This window comes from Solanum stenotomum, chromosome 3, assembly GCF_019186545.1.
Source record: "Solanum stenotomum isolate F172 chromosome 3, ASM1918654v1, whole genome shotgun sequence".
Lineage (NCBI taxonomy): Eukaryota > Viridiplantae > Streptophyta > Magnoliopsida > Solanales > Solanaceae > Solanum > Solanum stenotomum.
Genome location: NC_064284.1, coordinates 62938744 through 62960249, shown reverse-complemented (window position 1 = coordinate 62960249; position 21506 = coordinate 62938744). Strand labels below are relative to the sequence as shown.

General features: G+C 31.6%; 3 protein-coding genes across 5 annotated transcripts in view; all 3 read right to left on the bottom strand.

Moving 5' to 3' along the window:
- LOC125858581 (HMG1/2-like protein) overlaps positions 1–21506 on the bottom strand; it is a 377596-nt gene that overhangs the window by 36200 nt on the left and 319890 nt on the right. The gene's annotated exons all lie outside the window — the stretch shown is intronic.
- On the bottom strand, positions 425–4994 carry LOC125858545 (probable L-type lectin-domain containing receptor kinase S.5). The gene is made up of 2 exons (XM_049538351.1): positions 3637–4994; positions 425–1433 (listed from the first exon to the last, which is right to left on the bottom strand). The coding sequence occupies exons 1-2, from the start codon at positions 4865–4867 to the stop codon at positions 634–636; spliced, it is 2031 nt and encodes a 676-aa protein (XP_049394308.1). The 5' UTR covers positions 4868–4994; the 3' UTR covers positions 425–633.
- LOC125858558 (protein PIN-LIKES 3-like) lies at positions 13685–18161 on the bottom strand. The gene is made up of 10 exons (XM_049538369.1): positions 18001–18161; positions 17392–17471; positions 17179–17303; positions 16401–16522; positions 16076–16303; positions 15271–15363; positions 15057–15157; positions 14541–14593; positions 14250–14435; positions 13685–13842 (listed from the first exon to the last, which is right to left on the bottom strand). The coding sequence occupies exons 1-10, from the start codon at positions 18133–18135 to the stop codon at positions 13718–13720; spliced, it is 1248 nt and encodes a 415-aa protein (XP_049394326.1). The 5' UTR covers positions 18136–18161; the 3' UTR covers positions 13685–13717.

The following is a 21506-nucleotide window of genomic DNA, read 5'->3' as shown; positions in this document are numbered from 1 at the left end:
ATTTGGATTCACGCTGAAAAGTTTCACATTCAGGGGGTAAAGCGCTCTCTAACAATGACGACTCCATACCCAAAAGGACTCGAACCCGAGACCTCTGATTTGGTTAAAGATGACGAAGTACTTACCACTTCACTACAACCCTTCTTGATCTCTCTTGAACTGGTCTTACTCTTGGGGCTTGTTTGGTATGTTGGACCAACATAGATAATTTTGAGATAAAAAAATTAGTACAACCTTATCTCTTGTTTGGTTACTAATCCTGGTATAAGTTATAGCAAGATCAATAATTAGTATCGGAATAAGTTATTTCTGTTATACGTTGGAATAATAGTCCCAAGATTAGTTAACCTGGAATAAAATAATAAAAAATGACAAAAATACCCCCAAAGTCCGTCAACCCTTTTTCTACTAAGGTGGAGAGTACTTATGTAAACGAACAACTTCTTTTTAGAAATTATGCAATACACGTCATTTTTAATACAACAAACCAAACAGTCAAACCGTAGAAGGAACAATGTATAGGATGGAATTTAACATAAAAGGCTGAGAAATATATACATGAGCTGCTATTCTTGTCATTACACAATAAGCAAAAAAAATATCTTAGTGGCCTAAATCAAGCTATTGCTATCTCTACTTGCTTTGATATTCAATACTGTTGTTCTCTGAACTGTACTGAGGAGTTGTGATGGATATTGTATCGACGATGCTCGATGAATCTATGTCAATTGGAACCATAGAAGGCCATACAAATGATGGTTTGAATGGTGGTACTTGTGGTGCTGGTACTGATCCTGATATAACTTGAACTATTGTTTGTGTTTTAGGCCTTTCATTGGCAATTGGATGGGAGCAAGCCAGAGCAAGTAGTAACAATCTCTCTGCTTCTTCAACCACGTATTGATCCCCGAGCCTCTTGTCAACAGCTTCAAGGATTCTCCCATCGCGATGCAAGAACCAAACCCAATCAAGAAAGAGTTGAAAGCCATTAACTTTAGTTCCAGGTCTTTGGCCACATATTAGCTCCAACAACACAGCTCCGAATGCATAGACATCAGAATGTTGAGTGGCTTTTCCTGTGTGGAAGCATTCTGGCGCGATGTATCCCATCGTGCCAAGTACACCTTCAGCTTCATCAGCATATGAGGTCTTTTCGTTGTCAATTGCTCGTGCTAATCCAAAATCACCTAAACGTGCATTGAAGTTTGAGTCGAGCATGATGTTGTTTGCCTTGAGATCGCGATGGACTACCTTCTGCTCGTATTCGTTGTGAAGATAGTGCAGAGCTGACGCGACTCCCGATACAATGTTGTACCTCACACTCCAGCTGAGTGGCTCTTTTTCTTGCTCTGATGAGAAAAGATGTTTGTCCAGGCTACCATTTGGCATGTATTCATATACAAGTAGTAGCTTACCATGCTTATGGCTCCATCCTGTTACAATAATATGCATGTGATTAGCATATATATACACTGACAGCATAAAAGAACTTTTATACCATTACCTGCAGTCACCTAAATGATAACTACATGTAACATCTAGGTTACGTTCTCATTAGAAGGTAAAGGAGGTTCAAAAATTACTTTAGATCACTTGAAATTGTTAGTGCAACAATAATAACAACAAATTCAGTGAAATCCTACAAGTGGGGTACGTCTGACAAAGGTAAGATGTAAATATCCTTATTCCTATCTTTATAAGGCAGAGAGACCGTTTTCGGTTGACCCTCGATAACTCTCCTTTATTCAATCTTGAGACCGACAATGTGAGCGAGATCACACTGAAGACAGAGTTGAAATTGTTATTAGTACATATACATATAGGCCAAATTATGACTACAATAATAATGATCTATGAATTGATGCAGCCTTACTCCTACTCTTATGGGATAGAGAATGGTGTTTCTGAGTGATCCTCAACAACCCTCCTTCTTTATTCGGATTAAGGACAGACAATTTGAGCGAGCTCACACAGGTGGAGTTAAAATTGTTAATGCATATATAAGCTAAATTGTTACTACAATAATAATAATCTATAAATATATCTAATCAATACTATTTTGAGGATATCAAATCTTTCCAAGGCAAAAAAAGTTGGGTTGTATGTGTTCCAATCAACTTTTTTGTAGGACCTAATTTTGGAATATCTGGACCTCTCTCAATTATGATGACATGTTGTAGGGTTACAATCTTAGTCTTAGTTGGAGTTGAGTGCATTTTGAAGCAATTGTCCAATTATATTATATTAATATTAGAAAGTACTAAACTTATCATAATAGGTGACATTTGAATGAAAGTGATTTTCAAAGACAGGAAGCTTCCCTACAAAAGAAAAGTTTGTTCAAACAATGATTCAAATTTAATCGAAACAAAAATACTAGACAATTTTTTTCATATAATTAATTTAAATGATCAGAATTACTTGATATTTATACCGAAGCTAACAAAGAACAAAAGAGTGTGGGACCCTATGTTTGAAATTGGTGGTATAGAAAACCAAAAAGACACAAAGGAAATGGAACCAGTGCTCTTCTGTCTTCCAGCTAAGAATTTAATATTTATTAACTTTGGATTTTTCATCAAGAGGGCATTAAAATTATTAGTTAGTAGGTCCTCCAAGAAACTTTGGATTATATTTTAAAAATTCACGTTAAAATTAATCACCCCTACCTCATTTTATATAATAGTAGTTAGTAATTATTTTTGAAATTTACAGATACCCCAAATATGACATATAAATAGAGATTATGTTTTAAAATATAAATAAGGGGGGAAATAATTAAATATCTTTACTAATTAATGTTTTCTTAAAAGGCGTATAAAAAATATATTAAATAAATATTTTGAGGCAAAAAAGTATATGTTTATCACTTTCAAACTATTGTAAAAGGTACATGAGCACACCATTTTTGACACTTGCAAGTTGCATCAAAGATTTTAACTTTTTTCACTTATCTTATAATAGTTGGATATAATTATTGGGACCATTTTCAAGATGGAGATGGGCCTAACATGAGTCAAAATGGAACTCCTTAGAACACAAGAAAATATTCTTGGTACCATAATTAATAAAATTTAATTCAAGCTTTCGTTCGAAACGAAGATGGATTTGTGGTCGAAAGTTATGAAATTTGAAAAAAAAAAACATGAAACAAATCACTATTTTGAAGAAGGAGAAGAAATACAACTCAACAAAAAAAGTGCAATCAAAATGACTAAAGGAACAAAGAAATGACTATGAAGATGGATGAACATGCACTTGTACTCGAAAGTTATAAAAAATATGAAAGCGGTTACTATGTCGAGGAAGGATAAGAAACACGACTCAATAAATAAAAAGTGTCCTCAAAATGAAGAAATGACTGTGTAAAACCTGTCTCTTTTTTTTCAGTAGTATCTTAATAGATTTTGCTACCTATACATAGAACATGGATAAAATTCCAACAACAGGACGAATCTATATATCAACCAATTACACTTCAACTCAATAAGCACATATATCAAAATCTTTATATCCACTCAAAAAACTTTGATTATTCTTTTGTTGATCGTCATAACGTTCCTCCTTTATCCGAGCTTGAACAAAGAACAAATACTCAAAAAAAAAACATAAAAGTAAAGAGTTCAAAATACTTACCAAGTAATTTGACAAGATGTTTATGCCTTAAACGGTTGATAATTGTCAACTCAGCCAAAAAATCATCTTGACCCTTGATACTTTCCCTAGAAAACCACTTCACAGCAATTTCCAATTTTTCACCAACTAAATACCCTTTGTACACAACTCCAAATCCACCTTCACCAAGTTTATTCTTTTCATCAAAATTATTAGTAGCATTTTTCAATTCTTTAAACTCAAAATCCCTAGGCATTCCAGGTAAACTCTTTAATGCCCCTAATATATTAGATTGTGATCTATCATCCCTTTTTTTCTTATAAAAATAATACCCAAAATACCCTGACAAAATCAATAAAACAACCAATACTGATACACCAACACTTAGACTTATTATTAGTACCTTTTCTTGATCATTCTTTTCTTGAAAATACTCAACTGTTAAATTCCATCTCAACACACAATTCAACTGATTGAAATGTCCTGTTGAAGCTGAAAATCCAAAATATGATTCTTGATTTACAAATTCTCTCAAATCAACATTGTGTGTTAGTATTGGTACTTTTGGCCTTGTTGGTGTTGTCCCATTTTTCGTCATTTGTTCAATAATGTACACATCAAGTACTTTCTTGAATCCATCATAGTGTATCCATATATTGTAAAATCTTGCACCTATTGGAGCTAGTTCAATTCCATGTGGTATTAAAGGTTCCGACTTAACGGATTTAACACTGTTTATATCAATCCCAATATGGTTATCATCAATATCGAATTCTTGTTTGAATGTATCTAGCTCAATCGCGATTATTTTGTTGGATAATTCACCATCTGTTGTAGCATTCGTTAGGCCCAAATACTGGCCCTGGCTATTTAGTGGCAAATCAAAATTTGGACATATCAAGAAAGCTAGACCTTCAGCTGGTGTATAGTTGTCCGGTCTAAAAATGTTTACTAGAAATGATGTGTTGAAAGACGCTGTCCTTGAAATATCATTGTCTACCCATAGTTTGAAAGGCTGCTTTAATAGGATTCTGCCTGAATTATTGAACATTTGGTAAGCAGTGGAAGCTGTGTCTGGGGTGATTTGAAGTGCTTGATTGCTTATTTGTGCAGGATGTTTGATTTCAAGAAGGGGGACATATGTATGATCAAAAGGGTCACCATATTGTTGGTCAAATTTTATGATTTTGGCTTGTGATATGAGTTGAAGACAAGAGAAAAATATGAAGATTTTTGGTGTCAAAAATTCCATATTGTGTAGTGAAAAGAAGTATAGAGATGTAAGGGATTTTAATAAGAGGAAGGGTCAATAAAAGAAGCTATTTTGAAGCATGTTGGAATTGTGTAAAATGAGATATTATTGGAGGAGATATACACAATTATGATGATGATAATATATGGTAGTGGGAGGGTTGAAGTTTGAAACTTTGAATATGTTTTTTTTTTTGTCTTCATTGCACTACTAGGAACTTGCCACCTCCCTAACCCAACCACCCACACTAATTGTCCTCAAATTTGTTTGGTATTTTTGTTGTAATGGTCCTTTTTTTTTTTGGGAAGTTTGACGTAACTGATAAAGTTGATGTCACGTGAACAAGATGTTATGTGTTCGAATTGTGGAAACAATCGAAATGTAGGGTAAGAATGCTTACAATAGAGATCCTTGTGGTCCGATCCTTCCTTGAACCCCGCGCATAAAGAGAGTTTAGTACACCTTGAAGGAGAGTCTTGATGTAACTGATAAAGTTGTTGTCAAGTGATCAGGAGATCACATCTTCAAGTTGTGAAAATAGGCTCTTAAAAAAATGCAAGATATGGTTGATATAATAAACCTTATAATTTGACTCTTTTCTGAACTCTACACTTAGCAGAAGCTTAATAAATATGAGATGGTTTACTAACAAAATGAATATGAGTGATTTTTAAAGTATAACAATTGCTAAATTAAAAAAAAAAAATTATGCAGTAGAGTAAATACTTTTTTAAACATTTTTCCTATTTTTTATATAGTATATGTCCTGTTATTCATCCTTTTTCCTGCTAATATACAAAGAAGTTGCCACCTTCCTTCCTTTTGTCTTCTTATTTGATAATAATGGATGGTATTGATTGCCATATCCAAATTTGGATATATTTATTAGTATTTTATTCTGAAATATTAGTACGTAATCGAATATTATCATACATTTTTTTTTGTTGTGTGTATTACTATCTGTTATTTTATTTGATTTATGTCTTGCTTTCTTATTATCATATTTTTTTTGTTACTTACTTCGAATTTTTTTCATGAGATGATTATTCAAAAGTTTTTCATTTTTTTCTAAAATTTTTATATACATAATTTTGAATAAATTAGAACGAAAAAAAATATTAAATTCTCACCAACACATTCAAAATTAGTCACATGAATTATTATCTCAAAGGCAGCTCCCATAGCCCAGTGGCCTGGTCACATATAGTGACGTGAATAATCAACGGTTGAATATCTTTAATTCATCAAAAAATTATACAATATATATATATATAAGTTAAAAATTATTTTTTATATATAATATACTAAATTTTAAATATTTTTAATAAAATTTTTGACTTTATCACTACTACTACTGTAGCTTAAGAACTATAAAAAAGAATTCAGATTTCCCACATGCAAGCTCAGTACTACTTATTTTATTATCACAAAATCCTATAAGAATATTATACTATATAGTTTTAAATTTTCTGAAGAATTATATTGAAATTTAAATCCCAAACACGATTTTATCAAATTTAAATTTCGTTTTTGGGTTTTGATTGTTAAAAAACGTACATCGAATACCGAATCAAACTGATTCAATTTGGTTTGATTTGATTCGGTATTTTTAAAATGATTGTTCGATGCGGATGAAAAATAAAATAGGATAAAATCAAATTATAAGATTTTAAATTAATTCTTTAGTGCACCAACGTTTTGAGATTCTTATAAATTACACCAAACACTGAACAACGGAATTGAACTTTTGAAAAAAATATCAATACCAAATCAAAAAATCAAAGAACCGAATTAGTTCAATTTGATTTTTCCATTTTGAGTATTTATGCCCACCCTGCTACGAATATATGCAATTAGAGAACTTTGTTTCTACGCAATGATTAAAAAAGGTTTTTTGTCGAAGAAAAAGACAAAAGGATTACATAAATTAACAAATAAATTAATAAAAGTAGCTTTCAATTGTACAAAAAGGTATGTGTATTGTAAATAGTAGGATTAGGTTTCTTTTATTAGTGTGTATATTGATCATGCATCATGACATGCTGAGCTAATTAATTAATTCTTTTAGGTATAATAAAATTCCATATGGACCACAAGGATGTTGATTAATTTGGAGTAACTTGTATTTAAAGAAATAAAAAGGAGAAAATAAAGTATGAACTGGCATAATAATAATGTACTCCATAAAAACCTTCAAATTACTTTTCTTATCTTTTTGGCTGTCTTTTTTAATTTTATTTATTCTTGGATAATAATATTTTTGATTCCTCAATTATTTCTGGGGCATAAGAAAACTCATATTAAGCAATGCTCCATCATCATTGGTAGAAAGAGGAGGCACGATAATGAAAATTAATCCATCTCAATCAGCTAACAATATTGTTTTGAACATACAATATAAAAAAATAGAAAATCGTTCGCTCGAAGAAAACCTTTTTAGAGCCTAATACAAACCAATCAAGTCATCTCTCCTTAAATTTAAGTGATTGAACGTTCCCTCACTTCGACAACATGAGTCGGTTATGAAATAACCTTTTAGGCGATGGACTTTTTGGTAAGTACACTTTATAGTATTAACAAATTTTAATTGATCCTTCTAATTGAAATATAAATTTTTGGTCTCATTATGTAGGAAATATGTCGTATATGAACTATTTTTAGAAGTATACTACTTCCAAATATGGAATACAAACTTAGTGAATAAATAATGGAACAGTTAATAATTCTCGAAATTAATGAATATTCACAAGAAAACGGATCAAAAAGGCACATTTTCACTAATTAAAAATCAAATATACATGGTCAATATTACAAAATTAAAATTAATTTTTTTTAATAATTAGGGAACGAAAAATATTATTAGCCCTTTATTTGTTATTGTTTGAGAAACAGGGAAAAAGAAGAGAAAGTGAAAGGACTTTATTTGTTTAGTTAATTTGAGTTGAAAACTATGTAGATTTGGGGGAAAATGCATTATTTTCTTTTCTTCACACTGCCAATATTTTTCTTTTGGACATATAGCTTTAATATATATATTTTTTTTCACCCGATATTCATATTAATTTTCATTTAAATTTGACTTTATTTTTAAAAATCTCATATTAAAAATAAATCGCTCTTTAATAAATAACAATTTTCTACCTAACAAAGCTTGAAATAGAAACCTCTCATTAAGTTTATTAAACAATTAATTATTACACTTCACTCAAGTTCATAAAGTTCACTTTACACGAAGCAGAAGTCACCATTCACGGCATATTTTATAGTTATTGAAAAAATGCACCCATTTTTTTTTTTGAAAAGAGCATGATATACTCCTCAACTTTGCTATTTAGAGCTGATATGCCCCTCGTTATGAAAGTGGCTCATTTATACTTTTACCGTTATACAAACGGCTCACATATACCTCTATCGTTACAAAATGAGCTCACGTATACTCTTCATTTAACACAAGTGAAAAAAATAGTTTTTAAGTTATATTTTTTACTTTTGATTTTTAAAAAAAATTATTTAGGGGTATATATGATTTTCTAGCAAATTTCAAGGTTTATTTTAATTTTTTGGACAATTATTTTTTTGACTTTTTGATTATTATTATTTGAGTTTCTTATTCTTATTTTATTTTTTCTTTCATTCCTTAGTGTAAAGAAAAAAATTTAAAACTATTTTTTTCGGATATAATTTAATTTTTATATTTGAAGAAAAAAATTGGGTCATCTATAATAAATTTTACAAGAATATTAACAAAACTTAAATAAATTTGACCATCAAAATAATAAATCTAAATTAGTCATTGAAACAAAAAAAAGTCAAAAATAATAATATATGTTTGAGGAAGATTAAATATACCCATATGAGATTATATTTTTTTAAAATAATTAAAAAATTTAAACTAAAATTAATTTCTTCACTTCCGTTAGAGGAAAAGGGTATATGTGAGTCATTTGTGTAACAGTAGGGATATATATGAGCCACTTTTATAACGAGGGGCATATCAACTCTAAATGACAAAGTTGAGGGGTATATCAGACCTTTTCATTCTTGCTCTCCCTTAGCAGCGGGAAAGGAGTCTATCTATCTGCCTAGCTTTGGTCGATTTCCCCCAACGCAATCCACAGAAATTTCACGAATCCCTTGGTGGATAAGTCCGATGACTCAGCAGTCTTATTAGGCTTTCCCTGGGGGAAGGCTCCCCCCAACCCCCGTGAGTCCCATCCTGCCCTGCCTTGAACTAGAGCTTTGAATAGGAAAAAGAGTGGATCTGCAGGGTCCAAAATGAATTGGCTTATTCAAAAAAGGCCTTGCTCTGGCTTGCCCAATTGAACATAGAGAATGTTGGTTGTCTTACATACACACTGGTGGAATTTCATTTTATTCCGCTTTTCAAAATAGTAAGAGGGGAATTGAGTAAAATATCCTTGTCCGTAGTTCCAGCGGACTCTCTTTTATCTTGCAAACCCCTTATTTTGTACTCCCCTATTCTTGAAAAGACTGCTATGCACCTTGACTTTTGACTTTTCGTTCTTTCTGCTGCAGCTGTTTAGCTATATTCGTCTCCTTTTCTTAGTCCCTATCAGGTTTTCCCTTTTTTAAAAAAAATCAAATAGATAATTATGTAAAGTTCAAATTTTTCTTCTAAACTTTACGGTATTATTGAATTTTTAATAAATTTTATACCTATTGTAAAGTGAATTTTAAAAAATTATTTATACCTTTTATAAAGTGAATTTTTAATAGGGAAAATTGTATATAATAGCAAACTATTAATTCAAATTAAATGCTATAAATATAGTTTGATTTAATTGTACCTCATAGTAAACTGTTGTTATTTCACCTCTCTCCTGGTGAATCTCGCTCGCCACTCTCGTTCTCTCCCTCGCCTCTCTCATTTTTTATACAAACGCAAGTGTATAAAGTGCGTTTGTGTTTGTATAAAGCGCGAGAAAATTGTATATATACATATATTTTCGTTCCCCTCTCTCCCCTCTCCCAGATCTCGCTCGCCACTCTCCCAGATCTCGCTCTCTCACTCGCCTCTCTCACTTTATACAAAAAAACGCAAATTGTATAAAATGTGTTTGTGTTTGTATAAAGCGAGAGAAAATTGTATATATACATATATTTTTGTTCCCCTCTCCCAGATCTCGCTCTCTCACTAGCCTCTCTCACTTTATACAAAAACGCAAATGTATAAAATGCATGAAAATTGTATATATACATATATTTTCATTCTCCTCTCTCCCCTCTCCCAGATCTCGCTCGCCACTCTCCCAAATCTCGCTCGCTCACTCGCCTCTCTCACTTTATACAATTGATCTTTTCGTATATGTATACCAAAGCAGATTATACAATTGCTTTCTTTTGTATATGTATAGAGAAATATACATATTTATGTTTGCTATGGAGCGTAATTATGCAAACTTTGCTATAACATACAATTATGAATTTTGTGTTTGCTATATGTGAAAGTTGCTCTTTTTAATATGCTATTTGTTTAGTTGTTTTCTCTATCTCTGTCTCTCTTTCTTTGGTCCTTTTTTATTTTGGGCCAAGTTTTGCTTTGACATTTGGTTAACACAGTACATTATATAAGAGATAAGTATTACATCAATTAGTTAAGTGGTATCTATATAAAATTAGTCAAAACATAGGGTATGTTTGGTACGTAGGAAAATAGAAAATGATTCTTGAGAAAAAAATGAGTTTAATTTATTCCTTATTTATCAATGTTTGATGAGTAAGCAAGAAAATATTTATCCCAAAAATATTTAGGCATAATACATAAATATATATGCCCTTTAACTTGGCTTCGGTTGATAGTTATGTCCTCCAACTTTGGGTGTGTACAGGTAGACACACGCGTCCTACGTGGTATAGTACACGTAGGACACTAGGACGTCATGTAGGACGAGTCTATTCGTTCATTTTTTTACAAGTTCAAGTGTCTACTTGTGCTCGTTCATTTTTTTACAAGTTCAAGTGTCTACTTGTGCACACTCAAAGTTAAAGGTCATAGTTACCAGCTGAAGCTAAGTTAAGGGTTAGGTTATATATTATGTCAAATATTTATATGTATTTTAACAAAATACTATGACGGAATGGGAAACGAGAGTAGAGGTTCAGGGGCGGAAGAGGTGGGATGAATACGGATTTGAGATTGAGGCATTAGGTGGATAGAGAGGAGATAATACATTTAGAATGTCACTTGTGAAACTTGTTTTTTCTTACTAAGTCATTTATTCGTTCAGTTTTACATAACTTAATTTTCTACCAAAATATTTTGATCAATTAAACATATAAAAAAAAATTAATTTTTTTTTTCCTCCTTACCAAACTCACCAATAGTCAAAAAGTAGGAGGAGATTAATTGGTTCTATGTCTTAATCAAATTTACGCAATTGATCAAGGGAAACTTTACTATTTCTTTTTTATATAAAGTAAAGTCACTATTAAAGAAAAAATCGACTGAAGAAATCTTCTTTTAATTTGTTCATCTCAGATGGACCACATGGGGAATTATATAATATAAAGTTGTTAATTTTTTTTATTTTTTACTTAATTAAATAAATAAAATATAGAGTCTTGACGTAATTGGTAAAATCATTGTCATATTGCCAAGAGGGTCATGGGTTTGACCTATATGGAGATAGCGTTTTTGCAAAAAATGTAGGATAAAGTAGCATATAATAGATCCTTGTGTTTCGATCCTTCCATCCAAACCTTGCGCTTAGCGGAAGCTTAAGCACCGGACTTTCTTGACAATTTAAATTTTAAATAAGATAATCACATCACACACTTTAATATGATATCTAAGCAGACAAAGATCCTAACTCGAGGCTCACCATCATACATTATTTTTTAAAAAAACTACATACTTAAATCATAAAAAAGAAAAAAGAATCATACTCCTCACGTAAGAAAAAAAGAGTTTTCTTCAATAAAAAGATAATACAAAATAAGTATTACCATAACTTTACCAAAAAAGTGTTACAAAATTAATGAGCATCTTGGACAATCACCTTCTAAGAAGAGTACTACTGCCTATAGACATCAAAGATTCCACTTCTATTGATTATTAATTTGAAACCTAGAAAATAATTAGAAGAAGGAAAATAAAAAATCAAAAGGAAGTGATAGAAAAAAAGAGAAATAAACCTTTTTTTAAAAAAAAAATACTTTGACTTTTAAGCAAAAGAAAATTAAAGTAGTTTCCACGATTTACAAGCCTTTAATAAATAAATAGTGCAATATAATGATACAAGAAAGGACATGTATAATAAGTACATCAATTGAACATATGTCTTGGTTGTTGAAATTATAGAGCATAGAGTCAAACATTAAGATGATTTTTGGTGCATTTCTTATCGACGCATCAAATAAGCGAGTTAGACTGAATTAAGATGAGTTAAAATATATTAATTAATAATAAATTGATTCATTACTTGAATTGGGATCATCTGAATCAAGATTCAAGATGGACAACATATTTATATAAAGAAAAAGAAAAAAAAACATATCGAACCAAAAATATCTTTTTTTTAAAATAAAATAAAATAATATTTTAATAAGGTTTTTCATGGATCAATCTGAATTACATATTTAATCCAAATCAACACATTTTTTAGTTGAATTGAATTGAACAAATCAAAATGAATTAAATTATTAATAAATAATCGAATCATTACTGGAGAAAATAATTATTCGAAAGTAATTTTTAGTAGTATAAAGTGAAGACACTATTAATATAGAGTTGTAAGGTGGACCAAAGACTTTTTATTGTTCATATTGTAAATGTAATTAGCTGATACTAATTCACATCTTCACTTTCTTCTAATTTAATATTTTCTTAATCTTTACCTAATGATGGATTAGAAACTTTGGCATAACACAATGATAGCTATTTAACAAACTTTTAAAAAAGTTAGTATGCAAGTTGCAAATATTGCTAAATTTCAAAAGTGGATAAATTAATGATTTGAGCCAGTGAGCCAGATATTTGATTACTTTAATATTCAGAATGTTGTTTTTATTGTTGTTTTAAGTTCATAAACAACACAAATCCCTCTGGTTAAGAAGTAAATTACTTCCCGCGAGTTTTCAATATAATAAATTTTACCGGAATTTGAACTTTGGATACATATATTCAGCGGATCTAGATACATGTATTTCAGATACAAGTGGTCAAAATTAGAAGTAATTTGTACCAGATACACTATATGTCTATATCTAAGTGGATTCACTTGTATCTGACTCTCTCCTATCCCCTTTCTCGCTCGCCTCTCTCCTATCTCACTCAATTCTCTCCTTATTTATCTGTATTTCAAAATGTTTCTAGTATTTCAGATACAATATGTATCTGGAATGATTTGCATTTATCTCGCTCGCCTTGCTCCCTATTTCATGGTGAAAAAAATATATGTATCTGACTTAAAATATAATATGAAATTATTAATTAGTGAAACAATATGTAATTATTTCAAACTATAATTAGTTTTTTTGTTACATTTATTTTATTTATTGCATTTTTTTGCCTTTTCCTATATAATTCCTTTAACAAATAAATCATCACCACATTTATTCATTATGCTCAAGTCAATCAACACAATACTTATATTTTGTCCATGAATATATATATGTATTTTTACAAATCAACCAAAAGAATGACAATCCAATCCATTAAGCTTCCGCTATACTCAGAGCTTAGAAAAGACATATAATCCGTTTTACACAATATAACATTTGCATTTCAGTAAGAAATTGTTTCCGCAACTTAAATATATATGACCTCCTGGTAACACGACAACAACACTTAACGTTGCGTCAAGGCTCCCGTCGGATAAAAAGTACTGATCAGGACAAAATATACATGAAGTATGTGGACCAAAGGGTCAGAGCAACTGCTGCCACAGCATAATTCCAGAACATGATAACAGAACATTCAGTTTCACCAATTTCAAACAACTGTGTGATGGTACCTGCAAAAACTTTCACTCATTAATCTCAAAGTTTTCGGAGGATCCGACACACACCATACAGTATTTTTGAAGAGTCTGAACAAAGTAGTTTTAGGATTATCTTTTTCTAATTCAATAAATATAGCTCAATTGACAAAAGAGTTAAATATGCACCATTTGTTAGACGATGGAGTGTATGCATTATTTTTCTAACAAGAGGTATATATATCCACTCTAAATCACAAAGTTGAGGGGTATATTTAGAGATCAATGAGGAATCTCATTGTTTAACGAACGTCATATGTTCGTCACTTCGCTCATCGATCTCACATTTTTGGAGGATCCAACAAAGTATTTTTGAAGAGTCTAAGCGACATAGTTGATTAAAACTTGAGATGAAATGAGGGATCATTACAAGTGAACTTTACCTATAGCCATTGCAGGTGGAACTGCGTATTGAAGCAGAAGAACAAAGTGATATAAAGGATCTGTTCCCACCAGGCCTAGATTTTTTGCAACTGTAATAACAGCCACACCGATGATAGGCAAGATAACGAATCGAACAACAATGATCCCGAAAAGAAGCCAGATTCCCACTCCTGATCGCTTGAAACCTGAACGATTACGTATAAAGTAGTTGAAATGATGTTACAGATCAATGCAGTGGATTTCGAACGATATACAATTGTATAGGATAGTAAGTTTGATATAATACTTACCTCTTAGAAGATTCGCGCCCATTATAATAGTCATGGATGGAATTGCTGCCTCCCTGCAGTAGATAAAATCGTGTAACCAAATGGCCGCGTTGAGAACCAAGAGAGTAATGATGGAAATGCTCAACATGCTAGGCCATGGTTGAGTTTGCCTTTAGAGCTGAGAGTCTTTCAGAAACAAACTCTCTACCTCCACGAGGTGGGCCGGGGGCAAGGTGTATGTGCACTATACCCTCCAAAGACCCTACATGTGGCAGATTACACTGGATATGTTGTTGTTGTTGTTACATTAGGGATTCGTTGGGACAAGGGTATGGGCTTAGGTATGAGTTCGGTTGAATACAGTAACTTTGGTTCAAACTCTGTATTTGTCTGAAGAAATCTATTTAATATGTATAAATTATTAATTTTTGTTGATGAAGGGCTATGAGGATTTAGGCAACATGATATATGATACCCTCCTACAAGTAACTCAAGTAGCATTAGGAAGAAAAAAATTATTTGCATGAGGAATCATACCCTAGCAAAACAACAGAACTCTCAACGAAACGAAGTGGAGCACCAGAGCCAACCATGAAATTTTGGATGGGAGAGATTGAAGCAATGATAATGCCAATAACCTACAAGAAACAATAAGCCACGTATAAGGAAAGAACTGAACAAACATGCATCCATGAACCTAATTGGGACGACATTGTAATAACTAAGCAGTTAAGCACCATTGTCGTCATACCGTTGCAACTGTAGGTGGTCTGAAAAGAACACTCAGGTCGATATATTCCGCCAACAACTTCACCTTCTTCTCAATGATAGTAGGTATCGAGACCTGTTATTTCGAGTTGTGAAGTGTTTATATTTGATTTTTGGAAACATCAAACAACTTAAAAGTAATAAATGAGGATAAATCTTGATGAAAATTAGTGGAACAAACTACAATTGTTATTATTGATTACAAAAACGATTACATGAAACACCATACCAGCAGAGGTTCAGAATCTATTATTTATTCATATTTAGTAGATATTTCAACACACACACACATATATATATAAACCAGACGAAAGAAAAGAGAAGTTAAGATATTTAAACACGTTACTGATCTATGTTACACGGACTCTCCAAAACAGTTGGAGGATCTGACACTCACTCATCGACTTTTTCAGAGAGTCCGAGCAACACAGGAAGAAACCATTTCTTTTGTCACACCTTGTTATTTAACCATGTTACTCAAGCAAGCAAACGTTAGCCAGTAAATCCATTAGCACCATTAACTTGTAAAATGCTAAAGTACTACTTAAAGTCAATGTGATCGTACATATTTAACCGTCATCATTTCTGATAACATGAAGTTACGATAGAAATAAGTTTGATATCACTGATTAATTCTCACAGAACGGTTATATGCTGATTAAGTGCACGGAAAAAACTTCGTCCCAAGAGAAGTTTCTCCTTAATTTTAATGAAGTTTAAAATGATGCAGTTATTTTCGCCTATACAATATCCGTGTCATGGTGCATGAGATAAAATGAAGAAAATACCTTGGTTTCGTCCATGGATCTTTGGTAAATAAGCTCAGCTGAAACTTCATCACCTTTCGAATTGCTACTTGGTAGCAATGTTTGTGTAGTACTATCCAAGGCTCGTTTTGACGTTTCAGTGTGACTATTTTCTCTTAATTTGGAGTAGGCTGAGACATCCCCATCATCCCTTTTTCCATATGCCCGTATGATATTATATACATACGACCAAATGCCAATAGCTCCTATCTGGAAACAGGACAATAAAACCAAGCTAAAGGTCATCACATCCAAGACAGAAATTGTTTATGTTTTAGCACGTATAGAATGAAGTCGTATTCAATACCCCCATAGAGAGAGATACGTAGCCCATCCCATTTATCGAGCATGTAGATGAATCTCCAAACGGATTGTTTTTCTCGGCACAGATGGCTGGGATGATAATGACAGGCAAGTTCCCCATGTTTCCTGTCATGATCATTTTTCAGTAACTCATGAGTATGAATATTGACTTCAGAAGAAAAACTTGAAAAGTTTTAGGAAAATCCATTAAAGGATGTTACGGAATGTATATAGACTTTATTCTTAGTAATGTACATAGCCATATATTTAGGAAGCAGAATTCTTCTTTAATTATTTACAGACAAGTTCTTCCTATTCAATTACATGGTATCAGAGTCAAATCCGTCTAGGGCCCATGTTATATTGTTGATGCTCCAGTTGGCAGTCTGGGCGTACGGGGTGTTAGAGTGGGTTAGAGCCACATTGGTTGGGAAATGTACTGATGGTCTACTTATATGGACTTGGGGCAATCCTCCTAATGAGCTGGTTTTCGGAGTTGAGGTAGGTTCAAGGGCCATGTCTCACAAAGAACATAAAAGCAACTAGATTTCCGAGATGGCACCTTTCTCTTGTTCTGTATATTTCATTTAGAGAGGCAAGAAGATTGGTCCGTGATACTATGATTATGTAGGTTCAATTTGTTGGCCCGAAAAGCTAGTTTGTTTGATCTTAGTTTACCCAAAATCTTAAGCTGATATTGCTGAGTGGTGAAGAAACAATTTGTGTTTGAAGATGGAAAAGTTAGAGTACTAAAGGAAAACGACAAAATGCTGTTTATCTACCTCCCGCGCAACAGCCAATAACAAGGCCGTGCAAATGCTGAGGCGTTCTAGTGATTTTGACAAGTATCCACCCGAGAGCTGATCCAACAAGAAAGGTAATAAGAATACTCACGGGGACGAACCACCTGTACTTGAAACACAAGAAATGTTGAAAACTAAGGAAAATGTAAAAATGCATTTAAAAGAAAGGTGGAGAGACAAGAATGCACCTACAAAGAAAATATTCCCGTTGCTGTACTTGAACTGATGAGACCACTAGCACAAAGTGATGGAAAGAAGACGTAGAATACAAGCTGCCCAAAATTAAAATAAAAAAAAACACAAGACCCTCTTTAGTCCTTGCAAGGTCGGTTAGACGACAAAACTACTCTGCTTCTTCTTTCCCCTTTTCTGTTTTCCGGTTTTCATTTTCTCTTCGAGCCAGTTAAATATTTGTTTGTCATGAAAGATAAGAGAAAGATGCTACATATAGCCACCCGTCTTTCAGTTTCATGCTTAAATGTTGCTAGGACTTTTCAAAAATGTTGACAACTATGTGTCAAGCGCATTTTTAGAGGATTTGACACAACATTTTTGGACTTCCCGAGCAACATAGCTTATAGGAGACTACTAATTCACACATATATATTTCTGAGTGACACAAGCAGATAATCTAACATATTTGCAGAAATAATAACTCTGACGAAAGCAGAACGTTTGAGCATCCACACGAGAAGACACACAGATAGTATACAATAATATCTGATTGCATAATCTTTCATTTGAAATTTCATACGCGCAAGGAGGATTAGGATTAGGATAAGCAGTCTCTTGTTAACTTACATTGTTCAGATGGTGCCGTCCTTCTGCAGTCAAAATACTCACATGATCCAAGGCAAGATATAAGCCAACAACCGCAATCAACAGCGTTTTCAGAACAGGCATTAACGCCAGCAAAAACAATTCTTGAATGTTCATAGTAAATACTCTTCTACAACCTCAAACAAGCAAGCCCTCCTGCATCGAAAGATTAGGCAATAAAGTAACTAAACACTAATCATGTCCTTTTTCTCAAGCTCGGATTTGTTGAAGACATAATGAAGTAAATAAAAGTATAACAACTTAAGCTTTTAGATGAGATAATGATCCAATTTAACAGGATTCAACCGCAAAAACAAACACCATAAATCTCTTTTTCAAGTTAATAATTCGAAAACAATAAGATATTTCGAGAGGTTAATTACACCTATACGCACTCACCAAAAACACAAAAACTAATTTTTTGCAACAGTAAAGTCACTAAAGAATATGAACAAATAGACACACATGTCCTACGTGACATAATACACGTAGATGCCACGTAGGGCACAAAATTATCAGATTCACATAGGACACAAATTGCAAGAAGTAAATTTGTGGCACCCGAAAATTGGCATTTTCTAACAAAGAGTAAGTCTGGTGCACAACTTATTCTTTCATTCCTCGGGTTGATTTGGTCACTCAATTAATAGTTATTAACTTAGAAAGTCACTTTCTTCATTAAAGAAAAAAGTGACTTTATGAGATAATAACTACAAGTTGAATGACCATCTGAAAATTTATCAATCATTGATGCAAATCGTCGCGCATTTTAGCTGCAACTACAACTAATAGCTCAAATTTTGCCTCTTTATGCAAGTAACTAAATAGAAAAGAACATTTTCCCACAATCAATCAACTACGTCTCAATCGTGAATTAACTACAATCAATTATATGGATCCTCCATACATCTATTCCATTATATTTCTTTCTAGAAGATCCAAATAAACTAAATTCAAAAATTTTACACTTCTTATAAATTGGACCATAAAAGCAATCTAAGGATGATGAAACTATAACTGACAGAGGCGGAGTCAGAATTTAAAGTTTATAGGTTCGAGATTCTAGTCTTTTAAGTTCTAAGCTAATATTTTCTACATATTCAAATGATTTATTTAAATACAAACACAAAATTTGGACAAAAAACTATTGAGTTCAACTGAATCCGTAACCGAAACACACAAAAAATGAAGAATGTGAAGTGACTTACAAATTTAGAAACTGCTTCCCGCGCAAATCTTTAACTTTCGCAAAATTGGTTTTGATTTTATGGAAGTTATAACAGAGATTCATGATCTATATATATATATATATATATATGGTATGACTTTGGACAGTTTCTGTAAATTACACAAACACCCCTTATTTCCATTTCTAACATAATGGCCCTCCTCTTTTCCTTCTTTTCGTAATCCGTGTTGCAGTACGATTAAATGCAGTTAACACTGGGGATAAAATACTTTTTAACGAAGAGAATTTTGTATTTATGAAGATTTGGATTAAATAGAGTATTCATCACTCTGCTACAATCCTGGCGTTATCACTTTCACTTGTCTATTAGTAGTATACAAGGACTATGGAGTTTTATAAACAGTATTATATTGTGATTTGTATGAATAAAGTCACTTTTTCATTGGATATTTTTGGATGTTTGATTGATGAGTAAAAGAAAATATTAAAATATGGAGTATTAAATTATGTTAATTTATTAACCAAATAGGAGTGTGTTTTTGATGATTTTTTTTAGCATTAAAATTAATTAAAATAGTAGTTAGAGTTGAATTTCTTTTAGCATTAAAATTAATTAAAATGGTAGCTAGAATAGATAATATAAAGTGGTTTGAGAATCATGAAGGTCTCAGAGAGTTTATATTCTACAAATAAAAAATACTAGATGATTTTTTTAATAGATTCATGTGGAATTAGTAGAGGTGCGCGTAAATTGGATCAAACACTACAATTGAAGATATTTATGGATAACCAAAATATGCAAAAATGATTTTAGCATTTTTTAGACATCGAAGATATATATATATATATATATCATTTGTTAAACAACGAGGTAATATACACCATTTTATTAACGGAGATATAATCCAATCAAAATCATAAAGTTGAAAAGTATAATTGCCCCTTTCGAGTTAGTGATTCTTCGGCCTAAGAACCTCCCTCTTACTTGGTAAAGCGTGCAAGCAATTCATCATTTCTATTAGTAAAATTAAAAAGAATGTGCATCTTAAACGGATTTAGATTTTTCATTAAAGAATGAAAAGAAGAAAAAAATAATAAATAAATAAAAAATTAAAAAAAATAATATATATATATATATATATATATATTGCAAGGAGTTTGCACTTGAAATTTCAAGATAAATTTTAAACCCCTTAAATTACTAAACCAACAATTAATTTTGTATTCATACGATTCAAAATCTATATCTATGCACACACAAAAAAAGATCTTAAATATTTTTTTTTTTTTGTTGAGACAGTTTGGTAAACATCTTGGCAACTCTCTAAATCCACCCTTGATTGACAATAACTTAAATAGACTTTTTTCGAGACAACTTGCAAATATATAACTTGGTGGGAGACGAAGGACAACTTTACCTTATAAGTATTTGGACTATATTATTAATTATTTTTTTAAAAAGGGGGGGCAGCAAGATAAGCCACGGCTCTTTTGTAGCTCATCAATTTTTGTGAAGTAGTATTAGGATGAAAATTAAAAATTAATAAAAGTCTTTTTCTTATATAAAAAATTGGCAAAAATGGAAAAGGGCCAGCAGAATATAGACAAAAATAAACTATATATGTAATGGTAGCAACTATATATCATCTGTGGACTGCATAAATTTATTTAAAATAAAAAAAGGAATCTTTCAGTATTTTTTTTTTTTAAGTGGATATTAATTGGAACATTGCCCTTTCATGAAGTGGATGGTCCAATATAAGATTTGTCTTGACTATAAGATATTATTTGAATATTAAATTCATATATGTGATTTGTATAATTAATTTAACAGGTTTGAGATTGAAGCGTAGTTACTAATTGATATTATGAATTTTTTCGTTTGCATTTTTCATGTATATACGGCAATTAACTCTTTGGATGATTATTGCATATGATTTTATAATCATATCGTATCATATTGTACTATATTTATTTAAATGAATATAACGTTTAAATAGATTATATGATTTCACATTGTTACAAATATAATGTCACAGATTAATAATACGATTAAGTGATATTTTATATATATAAAAAAGAGTAGTACGGTGTGGAGTTATTATAAATGAAATAAAGATACAATAGGATAAAACATAATTTTTAAATAATAAGTCAAGGCAAAATGAAAAGGAAAAAAAAAGGTAACAATACGACAATGTCTAGTTGCTTGTTTAATAAAATGAGACTTTTCATAATGATGAATTTAAATGTCATTGAAGAAAATTATGTGAACTTGACCCAAATTGAATAATATAAT